This window comes from Xyrauchen texanus, chromosome 48 (genome assembly GCF_025860055.1).
Source record: "Xyrauchen texanus isolate HMW12.3.18 chromosome 48, RBS_HiC_50CHRs, whole genome shotgun sequence".
NCBI lineage: Eukaryota > Metazoa > Chordata > Actinopteri > Cypriniformes > Catostomidae > Xyrauchen > Xyrauchen texanus.
In genome coordinates, this window is record NC_068323.1 from 18,189,354 (window position 1) to 18,201,393 (window position 12,040).

The 12,040-nt window shown below is 41.5% G+C and overlaps 1 protein-coding gene across 1 annotated transcript in view; it reads left to right on the forward strand.

Moving 5' to 3' along the window:
• The window catches only part of LOC127639427 (CREB-binding protein-like), a 72,132-nt gene extending 60,162 nt beyond the window's left edge, over positions 1 to 11,970 (forward strand). Inside the window, 13 exon segments of the mRNA XM_052121437.1 lie at positions 1,660 to 1,748; positions 3,093 to 3,173; positions 3,366 to 3,422; positions 4,123 to 4,200; positions 4,301 to 4,368; positions 4,457 to 4,607; positions 4,951 to 5,097; positions 5,424 to 5,537; positions 5,639 to 5,804; positions 5,934 to 6,101; positions 6,239 to 6,400; positions 8,123 to 8,404; positions 8,553 to 11,970. Coding sequence (XP_051977397.1) covers positions 1,660 to 1,748; positions 3,093 to 3,173; positions 3,366 to 3,422; positions 4,123 to 4,200; positions 4,301 to 4,368; positions 4,457 to 4,607; positions 4,951 to 5,097; positions 5,424 to 5,537; positions 5,639 to 5,804; positions 5,934 to 6,101; positions 6,239 to 6,400; positions 8,123 to 8,404; positions 8,553 to 10,745 — 3,756 coding nt within the window. The 3' untranslated portion in view covers positions 10,746 to 11,970.
• The last annotated feature ends 70 nt before the right edge of the window (positions 11,971 to 12,040 follow it).

Genomic DNA, 12,040 nt, shown 5'->3' on the forward strand with positions numbered 1-12,040 from the left:
AAGACTTTCCAAAATGTTTGACTCAAATTAAACTATTTAAAGGCAATGCCACCAAATACTAACAAAGTGTATGTGAACTTCTGACCCACTTGGTATGTGATTAAAAAAATTAAAGCTGAAATCTAACTCTCTACTATTGTTCTGACATTTCACATCCTTAAAATAAAATAGTGATCCTAACTGACTTCAGACAGGGAATGTTTTCTAAGATTAAATGTCAGGAATTGTGAAAAATGAGTTTAAATGTATTTGGCTAAGGTGTATATACATTTTTGACTTCAACTGTTATATGGTGTTATATGATATAGGACTTTTACAAATAATTTTTTGTGCTTTTTTTTATTATTTCTTAATACACATGTATCTTAATACACGTTCCTGGTCTTATTGTGCATGATTCATTATTGCACGTTATATCAAAGAAAATAAATAACTAAATGCCATATAGAAATTACTCTGCCTCTGAAATGACATTTTTTTCTATTTCAGTTCCCAAAGAATAAAGTCATGTCTCATCCTACATTTATTCCAGTATTGTTTTTTTTTACTTGGAAATATGTTGTATTTCGAATTAAAAATAGGTTGCAAACAAGGCTATATTGAGGAAAAGTGTGATATGTGATAAGTTATTGGATAATGAGACATGTGATGTAATAATCCTATGATGATGTCATACGAGCATGTGAAACATCAGAACCCTCACCTCCCTGTGCTGATGACACGGTTTGCGTCACACATACCGTGCTCGGAGCGATCCGCAACACGGAGACCTGAAGTATACTTTTTGGTCTTTACAATCATTTACAATATATTAGGGTATAAACACTACAAAGGGAACATTTCCATTTTACAAAATGAGCAATAATTCATCAAAAGAAGATCATCAGCGATAACATGTCAAATGTCTGGTATTCAGGTAAACCTGTATTATTAAAACAGACTTTTCCCCCTTTTCTATAGCAAAGAAAATTCAGTTATGAACTGACATTTAAATGCGAATTGGACATCAGGCCTCGCGCTGTGTATGTTGTTGCGTGCAGCGAGCTCATCCCTGATAGCACACGTGCATCACCTAGACGTCCATTTGATGTATGTGTTTACATCTGGACTATGTATTTTTTTTAAATTGTTTGCTCATCTACAATATGTGTAAAAGACGTTTCCTCTCGGATGTCAATAAGACATTCAGTAGATGTATTTGAGAAGTTTATGATTAAGAATGTTTGTAAATCTGACCTTTTAAGATGTTTTGCAGATGTTATTTAGAATGTGATGCTTTCCAGATGAAAATATGTAAAACAGACAACTCAGAGATGAACGTGTGCTATCTGGGATCTTAACTGAAATGGTGAAAAGCAGTGGAAGATACACTGGTGTACTCATATGCACACTTCATGCAAACACCAAGTAACAATTGCATGCCTAGTCTATTCTCTGCTATATGCGTCGTCATAGACCTGATATGTACTTTTGCGATATTTCGATATATTTGATATGTCCTTCAGCCCTAATTTTAAATGCCATATTACATTGACTTTAAGGGCCAAAGTTAAAATTCCCAAAGTTTACATAGACCTGTACTACTGTTGTCTGTACACAGACTTAAACTAGATTTTCCAGTCGTGGTTTTCTAAAATTTTTCTCCCTTTCTTCCCACAGTACGAATTTTCTCCCCAGACTCTGTGTTGTTACGGCAAGCAATTGTGTACAATACCCCGAGATGGCACTTATTACAGCTTTCAAAACAGGTGAGACTACCCTGGACCCCAAGGTAACAGAAAAAAACACTTCTTTTGACTTCGTCCATCTCATTCAGGTAGTTGACTGCCTTAGGAAACATTCGGGTTGAGGCAGGCATGCTTTCTCTCATGAGGTGTAGCTTGAGTCATGTGAGTGGTTTAGCATGAGTTGTTAGCAGTATCCGAAACATAGCAAATCAAACATCGGCATTAACTTTGCCTAAGCGTAGTTTACTCTCAGGCCTATTTGCATCTATTAATTTATCGCTGAACAATAAAAGACTGCTTGCTCACTCTCCCCCTCTCCTCTTTTCCTTCATGGTAAGTCTGCTTGAATTCTCCAGCCAGTACTAATTCATTGGCAGTTGTAATATTTGCACTGGCACATTACACAATTTTTTTTCCCCCTGTGAAGTGCTTGCTCACTCATAATTGACTCCCATGTGCCCCCTGCAGCACATACCATGTCACTGCGGCCCTTCCACATAAGCTGACTGGCAAACAGACACAGCTGCTCTCACTCATGGACTTGCATCCACTGTTGGCTCCATGCATTTGCTCACTTTTTATGTTAGCATTTGGCTGGGTTTCTCTGTGTTCTCAGAATTATAAACATCCTGCTCTGGTTCAATCTGAAATACTTTGAGGAGCAAAAAAAGTGTGTGCCTTTTTATACGATTTGCATCAACATCCCCCAATGTCTTGAATTATGTGTTGTGAAAAGTCCAGGTACACCGATAAGTTACATTAAACTTGGACTGAGAATACAAAATTACTTTGCAGGTATGCCTCAAAAGTCGGAACTTGAAAGCTGAAATGTAGGTACACTTCTATGGGTGTGGTTGCATTGCGTTCACATGTGTATCAATGAAAGTGAATGAAATATTATATCTAGTATGACTGCACATTTATTTGTGTTGTAACACAACCCTCAACTTTAAGATTTTTTCAACACTACACATTTGATGCTGACTTTTCAAAACAGACAATGATTACAAGACATTATGCTTGATGCATCATTTCATAGGCGGTGCCAGAGCAAAAATTAAAACAAGATGAAAGAGAGAATGATCCTGTGCACATGTAGATATATCAAGTAATACTACATTGCATCAAAAGCATATCAAGAAATGAATCATATTATACACATTAAACATTCTTTGGGAATTTGTAAATGGTAAAATCGCTCCTATGATGCTGTCTGCATAGCAGCTTGAGACATTTGTGTTTAGAGGTGCATTGAATCTGTGATGCAAGTCATTTTAAAGGCCTTGAAGCTGCAGTGTCTGCCTCTGCGTATCTCTCGAGGTAAAGTGATTCTTGACTCCACTGCTTATGTTTGTGCTTGCACAGGTATCATTTCTGTGAGAAGTGCTTCAATGAGATTCAGGGAGACAGCGTGACGCTAGGAGATGATCCAGCTCAGCCACAGACGTAAGTGATCGCTCACCTTGCATTTTAATACTTTTATTCTTGGTTAAGATTTTATGGTTTACTGTAAAAAAAATGCAAAATCTGACTGATGTTGGACTGAATTTAATATTGAAGTATGAGTTTAAAACAATCCCATGGTGCGATATACTTTGATGTTGGATATTTTTAATCTTGGATCTTCTCTTTGTGCAGCATGATCTCTAAAGACCAGTTTGAAAGGAAGAAGAATGACACGTTAGATCCTGAACCGTAAGTAAACTCTCACTCAAAGTTGAACTTCTTCCCAAAAGTCTCTCACCACATGGCTCTTGCTCATTGGCGCCCCCTGCTGTCAGCATTGGGCAACCCACCAAACAAACATACAATACTGCTGTCTAAATGTGTCAATATTATCCTTAAATTGTCCCCAGAGTAAATGAGTGTGAAATCTGTGATAGCTTTAGGTCCATTCCTCCTACAAAGGCGCACTTGCATTGGCCTGCTTGCAAATGCGTAAGAACTGGAGGTAAAGAGACTGAATGATGTGTTTTATCTAAACTAACTACACTTGCGGGTAGTGACTCAGCATTCAGACACTTGATAAAGCAATGTCGTTGCCTGGAAACAAAACTTAAAGTGATATTAATTTATCTTTACTTTCTGTTGTTATGGATAATGTAATGTATCTAAGACCTATTTTACTTGCGATACAATTGTGTTGTATGTGTTATTCATTGATTATAAAGCATTAATAAAAAGCGATAGTTCACCCAAAAATGTAAATTCTGTCATTTGCGCACTCACGTTTTCCAAAGTGAATTTATTTCTTCTGTGAAGTGCAAAAAGTGTCCCAGTATACTTTCCAAGTATGGAAAAAGCATGCAATAAAAGTGATGAATTACAATTTTTGGGTGAACTATTATTTTAAAGATCCATTTTATCCCCCACCTATCAATTGTTCTTCTCTCAGGTTTGTTGAATGTAAAGATTGTGGGCGGAAGATGCATCAGATATGTGTACTTCATTACGATGTCATTTGGCCTTCTGGGTAAGTTTAAAAACATATTTAGCTTCTCAGAAAACTGCTGCTTTGATATTTATGTGGAATATGAATCAAAGTCAAAACTAATGGGCATTTGTTTCCCCAGCTTCATCTGTGAAAACTGTTTGAAAAAGAGTGCAAAGTCGAGAAAAGAGAACAAGTTTTCATCAAAAAGTATGATTGATGGTATCAGTCATGTTTATATAATGTGTTGATGTTTTAAGTGTTTTTGTGCTGAGAGTTCTCTCATGTTTCTATCCAGGGTTGCAGACAACGCGGTTAGGCACGTACATAGAGGATCGGGTGAACAAGTACTTGAAGAGGCAGAACCATCCGGAAGCCGGAGAAGTGTTTGTGCGAGTCGTAGCCAGTTCAGATAAAATGGTGGAGGTCAAACCTGGCATGAAGGCCAGGTAAACATAACCTGCATGCTTACCTGTTATTTCCGAGTAAGCTAATCTCAGAATACGGTATTTTAAATCTTCAAATGGCCCTTAAAAGGATTAATATGACTGCAGAACTTACAAATTAGCTGGTCTTTTTGCTTTGCGTGTATGCTGTTGAGTTTTGTTAACTAGCAAATGTCTGACAAACCATTATTGAAATTTCAAGCATGTGAACATTGTGATTAGATTTATTTACTTAATCAAAGCTTCTCGCATTCCAATATTGGTTCATCAGACAAAATATTGATATTTAAGTGCAGTGCAAATGTTTGGTCACTGAGAAGGTAATTAATCCCCTGGCCTGTTTCAGGTTTGTAGACACAGGAGAGATGTCCGAGACCTTCCCCTACAGAACCAAAGCACTTTTTGCGTTTGAGGAGATTGACGGAGTGGACGTGTGTTTTTTTGGCATGCACGTTCAAGAGTATGGCTCTGATTGTCCTTTCCCTAACACCAGGTACGTGCCTACTTAAAGATATAGATAGATATAAATAAAACATCATTTACATTTATGGTTACATTTACTGTAATAACATATATTACTTTATTTCTTCCATGGAAGGATATATTAGACAGAATGTTTATAAACTGAAAGCCTCAGTCACTGCCTCAAGCACCGTCATTGTATGGGAAAAAGACGCAAGGAAAGTGAATGGAGGCCCTAAAGTTCTGCCTAACGTTGTGTTCCACAAAAGTGCTCAGTAGAGAAAAGCAAGTGTTTTTGCCAGTGCTTTACTTAGCAGCAAGCAATGAAGTAAAAAAAACCTGTCTTTGTCTCTCTAGACGGGTGTACGTATCGTACCTTGATAGTATTCACTTCTTCAGACCTCGCATGCTGAGAACAGCAGTCTATCATGAAATCCTCATTGGTTATTTGGAATACGTCAAGAAGCTTGGGTAGGTTTTAACATGCTTTTTTCTTGAGTTGAACAAAGTACAGTCACCATTCATGCCTTATTTACTGGTTCTCTTCTGAACGTTGAACGTGTTCACTGCAGATACGTTACTGCTCACATATGGGCGTGTCCGCCTAGTGAAGGTGATGACTATATCTTCCATTGTCACCCTGCCGACCAGAAGATCCCCAAACCCAAGCGCCTGCAGGAGTGGTACCGCAAAATGTTGGACAAGGCCTTTGCTGAGCGGATACTACATGACTACAAGGTATTGCACAGTGAACATAATTTATTTCCCTCTTTAAAAACAAATATTTCTAAAATGTTTAAATTATCTTTAAACAGTAATTTAAAGTATGTGGTATATTAAATAATTAAATGTGTTTGTGTTTGGTAGGACATCTTTAAGCAAGCCACAGAGGACCGGTTGACGAGTGCAAATGAGCTTCCTTATTTTGAGGGTGATTTCTGGCCCAATGTGCTGGAGGAGAGCATCAAGGAGCTGGAACAAGAGGAAGAAGAAAGGAAGAAAGAGGAGAACACGGCATCTTGTGAAACTCCTGAGGTGAATTAGAGAAACAACGTAGTGTACATTTTTTAAGGTTTATCTCATTTGAAATGAGATGCATTTACATTTCTGGCATAAAAAACTACAAAATATATTTTTAAAGACCCTGATGGCACTGTCATTCTTTCCACCAGGGCACGCCAGGGGACAGTAAAAATGCAAAGAAGAAGAATAACAAGAAAACTAATAAGAATAAAAGCAGTGTGAGCCGAGCCAATAAGAAGAAACCTGGCATGCCGAATGTAGCCAATGACCTCTCTCAGAAACTCTACTCCACCCTGGAGAAACACAAAGAGGTCTTTTCTATGTTCTTTGTCTCACTGCTAGGAGTGCACCTTGAACTTGAAGTTTGAATTTATTTTCTTCACTCTTTATTAAATATAACAGTTGAAGTCAGACGTTTGCATAAACTTAAGTTGAAGTCATTAAAACTAATTTTTTAACTACTCCACCAAATTCATATTAGCAAACTATAGTTTTGGCAAGTCGTTTAGGAAATTTATTTAGTAAATGACATGACTAATTTTCCAACAATGGTTTACAGACAGATTGTTTCACTTTGAATTGACTATATCACAATTCCTGTGGGTCAGAAGTTTACATACACCAAGTTAACTGTGCCTAAACGCAGCATGGAAAATTCCAGAAAATGATGTCAAGCCTTTAGGCAATTAGTCAATTAGCTTCTGATAGGCTAATTGGAGTCAATTAGAGGTGTACCTGTGGATGTATTTTAAGGCCTACCTTCACATTCAGTGCCTCTTTGCTTGACATCATGGGAAAATCAAAAGAAATCAGCCAAGACCTCAAAGTATTTGTGGACCTCGACAGGTCTGTTTCTTTCTTGGGAGCAATTTCCAAACACCTGAAGGTACCACGTTCATCTGTTTATATGCAAGTATAAACACCATGGGACCATGCAGCCATCATACCGCTCAGGGAGGAGACACATTCTGTCTCCTAGAGATTAACTTAGTTTTTTACAAAAAGTGCAAATCAATCACAGAACAACGGCAAAGGACCTTGTGGAGATGCTGAAAGACACATGTAAACAAGCATCTATATCCACAGTAAAACAAGTCCTATATCGACATAACCTGAAAGGCTGCTCAGTGATGAAGAAGCCAATTCTCCAAAAGAGCCATAAAAAAGCCAGACTACAGTTTGCAAGTGCACATGGGGACAAAGATCTTACTTTTTGTAGAAATGTCCTCTGGTCTGATGAAACAAAAATGTAACTGTTTTGCTGTAATAACCATCATTATGTTCGGAGGAAAAAGGGTGAGGCTTGCGAGCCGAAGAACACAATCCCAATCGTGAAGCATGGGGAGTGGCAGCATCATGTTGTGGGGGTGCTTTGTTGCAGGAGGGACTGGTACACTTAAAATAGATGGCATCACAAGGAAGGAAAATGATATGGATATATTGAAGCAACATTTCAAGACATCAGCCAAGAAGTTAAAGCTCAGTCGCAAATGGGTCTTCCAAATGTACAATGACCCCAAGCATACCTCCAAAGTTGTGGTAAAACGGCTAAAGGACAACAAAGTGGCCATCACAAAGCTCTGACCTCAGTCCGATAGAACATTTGTGGACAGAACTGAAAAAGCGTGTGCGAACAATGAGGCCAACAATCCTGACTCAGTTACACCAGTTCTGTCTGGAGGAATGTGCCAAAATTACAACAACTCCTGAGAACCTTGTCTAAGGGTATCCAAAAATGTTTGTCCCAACTTAAACAAGTTAAAGGCAATGCTACCAAATACTAACAAAGTGTATGTAAACTTCTGACCCACTGGGAATGTGATTAACTAAATAAAAGCTAAAATAAATAATTTTCTATACTATTATTCTGATATTTCACATTTCTTAAAATAAAGTGGTGATAAAGACAGGGAATGTTTTCTATTATTAAATATCAGGAATTGTGCATTAAAATGTATTAGGCTAACTGTATGTAGGAGTGTCTTTTTTTTATCCCTAAGAAACATATTGACTTTGCCTACCTGTCCTCCCAGGTGTTTTTTGTAATCCATCTGCAAACGGGGCCCATGGTCAACACTTTACCGCCCATCAATGATCCTGATCCCCTGCTGACCTGCGACCTAATGGACGGAAGGGACTCCTTCCTGACATTAGCACGGGATAAGCACTGGGAGTTCAGCTCTCTACGCCGCTGCAAGTGGAGCACCATGTGCATGCTGGTGGAATTGCACAACCAGGGTCAGGACCGCTTTGTCTACACCTGTAATGAATGTAAACACCACGTAGAGACACGCTGGCACTGCACTGTCTGTGAGGTAAGAACCAGAGGCACCTATAACACTTTACAGCCATCATTTATGATTGAAAGTATATAGATGTGTTGACCAGATTTTTCTTTTTTGGGTGAATCCCTTTAAATTGTATTGTTCATCAATTAATTAATATGCACTCATCTTTTCTCAGGACTTTGACTTGTGCATTAATTGCTACAACACTAAGGGCCATGAGCACCAGATGGTTAAGTGGGGTCTGGGTCTGGATGATGACAGCAACAGCCAAAGTGGCGAAGCCTCCAAGAGTCCTCAGGAGAGTCGGCGTCTAAGCATCCAGCGTTGCATCCAGTCTCTGGTGCACGCCTGCCAGTGCCGCAATGCCAACTGCTCCCTGCCTTCTTGTCAGAAAATGAAGCGTGTGGTGCAGCACACCAAAGGATGCAAACGCAAGACAAACGGCGGCTGCCCGGTGTGCAAGCAGCTCATCGCGCTATGCTGCTACCATGCCAAGCACTGCCAGGAAAACAAGTGCCCTGTTCCCTTCTGCCTCAATATCAAGCACAAGCTGCGTCAGCAGCAGCTGCAACACAGACTGCAGCAGGCACAGATGATGCGGCGACGGATGGCCACTATGCAGGGACGAGCCATGCCTCAGAGCCTACCGTCGCCCCCTGCATCGACAGCCCCCAGCACACCCACCTCCCATCAGCAGCCCAATACGCCCCAAACACCGCAACCGCTGTCCAGCCAACCAACCACGCCCAATGCAGGTGTCATCTCCCCCGCCTATCCCAGCGCACCCCGCAATGGGCAGTCCACTCCGCAGGCCTTGCAGGGTAAACCAGGCCCGCAGGCTTCCCCACTACGCCAACAGCAGTCTCCACTCCCCCAGCCTCCCCAACAGCAGCCACCGCAACAACCTTCTCAACAGCAGGCTCCGCCACTGGCTGCGGTAAAAATGGCACGGCACATAGAGATGGTCGCGCAGGCACAACATAACCAGAACTACCGCATGAACATGAATGGCCTTCCCATGAATCACCAGCAACCACGCATGCCAGGCCCCATGCAGCTTGTTGGGCCACGTGGGCAGCAGGTAATGCAGCAAGTGCCGCAGGGACAGTGGCCTGGAGGTCCTCAGGCAGGCTTGCAAGCAGCTCAGCAGCAGGTTGCTCCACAGCAGAGTGCACAGGGTCCCCAGCAGGCCATGCCTATGCAGAGACCCACAATGCAGCAGCAAACACCACAGCAACGCATGATGGTACCCACACAGGGCCAGCGACCTCAAGCACCCCCGAGACCTGGAGCCATTGCCCCCAATGCCTTGCAGGACCTGCTGCGCACCCTGAAGTCACCCAGCTCACCCCAACAACAACAGCAGGTCCTAAACATCCTCAAATCAAACCCGCAACTCATGGCTGCCTTCATCAAACAGAGGACAGCGAAATACCACGCCAATCAGCCGCAGCAGCAACAACAGCAGCCGCAGCAGGGCATGCATGCAGTTCAGCCAGCGATGCAGGGAATGGCAGCCATGCAAGGAGTGCCACGGCCTGGCATGGCCTCCCAGCAGCAACCGCAGCAGCCTACACCACAGAGCATGGCAACTCTCGGGCAGAATCAGCTCATGAACCCTGCACATGCTAACAACCCGCAGCTTCAGGAGTTATACCGCCGTCAGCTTTTGCGGCAGCAACAACAGCAGCAGGGAGTGATGCCGCAGGCACATGGCCAGTTCCCACAGGCTCAAGGGGCTGCAACCAACTACACGCAACTGCGTATGCAGCAGCAGCAACAGCAGCAGCTGGCCATGCAAGGAGCAGGGGGGCCCATGGGCCAGCTGGCTCCCATAGCCCAGATGGGACAGGCTGGTATGGATGGCACACCCAACCTCCTGCATCAACGCATGCTCCAGCAACAGCAGCAGCTTTCACAACAGCAGAACATCCTCAAGCCTCAAATGGGCTCACCAGTGCAACCAAGTCCCATGAGCCCACAAGCTCACCTGTTGTCTGGCCAGCCGCAGGGCGCACACCTGCCTGGCCAGCCCATGGCTAACGCACTCAGCAATCAGGTGTGCTCGCCAGCACCTGTGCAGTCACCCAGACCGCCGTCGCAACAACCTCCTCCACATTCCAGTCCTTCCCCACAGATTCAGCCACAGCCATCGCCACAGCATGCGCCAACCCATACAGGATCACCACACCCTGGCCTGGCAAATCCCATGCCTGGCTCTATGGAGCAAGGACACCTGGGTACACCCGAGCAGAGTGCCATGCTCCCACAGCTTAATACACCTAACCGCAGAGGGCTGCCTAGTGATTTAAGTATAGTGGGAGACACAACAGGAGACACGCTGGAGAAATTTGTGGAGGGATTGTAGCGTTTTCTGGGAGACTCCACCCACCATAGTCTCCCCGTTTCTCTTTATTGTGGCTCCGTTGGTTTTTCTCGAATAGTCTCACATTTTTGTACTGACATGTAAAAAGTTTGAAATGTAAGAAGAAAAAAAACGAAATTTAAGTCGACAAGAAACAAAAGACTGATATTTCTTCCTTTTCAGAAGGATTTAAAAATTGTTGTGTAAAAGAAATATAAATCACAAAGAATATATTTTTTGTTCAATTTTGACCTATGTGCGGTCATATGCCTTTTGTTTTAACATTTTGGGTTTGTGTTTTGTTTTGGGAGGTCTGGTTTCATGCCTTTTCTTTTTTTAAGAAAATTTACAAAACTTCATTATATTATTCATAACTTTTATTTTATACCTTATCTAACTTTACAGCATTTTGTGTTGAAAGACTGTAAAAATAACTTGTCTGGGAGTTTTGGTCAGGGTTTCTCTACTTTGTGTGTCATCCTTTCTGGCGATTGTATTCTAGTGTTGTACCATTTTCTTTTCAGACATGCATTTGGAGGGATCCCCTCCTTTCCTCATTGTGAAGTTTATATGAGGAGAACTATTTGTATTGATAAGAACTGTGCATACGCATGTATGCAGACACTGAGACAGACACACACACATATGCATCCCTTAGACAATACAACACCGACCCCACGAGGACATGTACACATTTACAACATCTCACTGGCGTGGATCCAGAGGTTCTGTCTAGCAGATGTAGAACATTTTTGCTTTTTGTCCTAATTTTGTTATACAGATATATAAATATAAAGAGAGCTAGAGAGAGAAAGAGAATGTGGGAGAGAGAGGGGCCCCTAAGCTGAGTGGGAGGGAATGGGTGATCACTTGGTTTACTGCTTGTTGTAACAGAATGGGTTCTGCTATCGGCCCTTATTCCTCTCACACAAACTTGAACTGGGGCTCTACTGTTTCCCTTAATGTAAATCAAGTTAAGCAAAATACTATAAATATAAGGAAGATAGAATGGAATCACTGTATAAAACATATTTCTTTCTTATATACCATATTGTTAAATAAACTGTGTGCAACAGATCAAAAGCATGTGTCTTCAATGTAATTCTATTTTAATATTCTACTTTTTACATATAATGGTAATGGAAGAATTGTGGTCCGTAATGAGTCAGACAGGTGTCTGTGGAAATGTTTTTTCATATAAAAAAAATAAATCTGATCTTAAAATATATTTCTAGGTGTGCTTGATCTGCTCTATAACTTTGTTATATAGTTAAACAGTATATATTATGTATAAATAC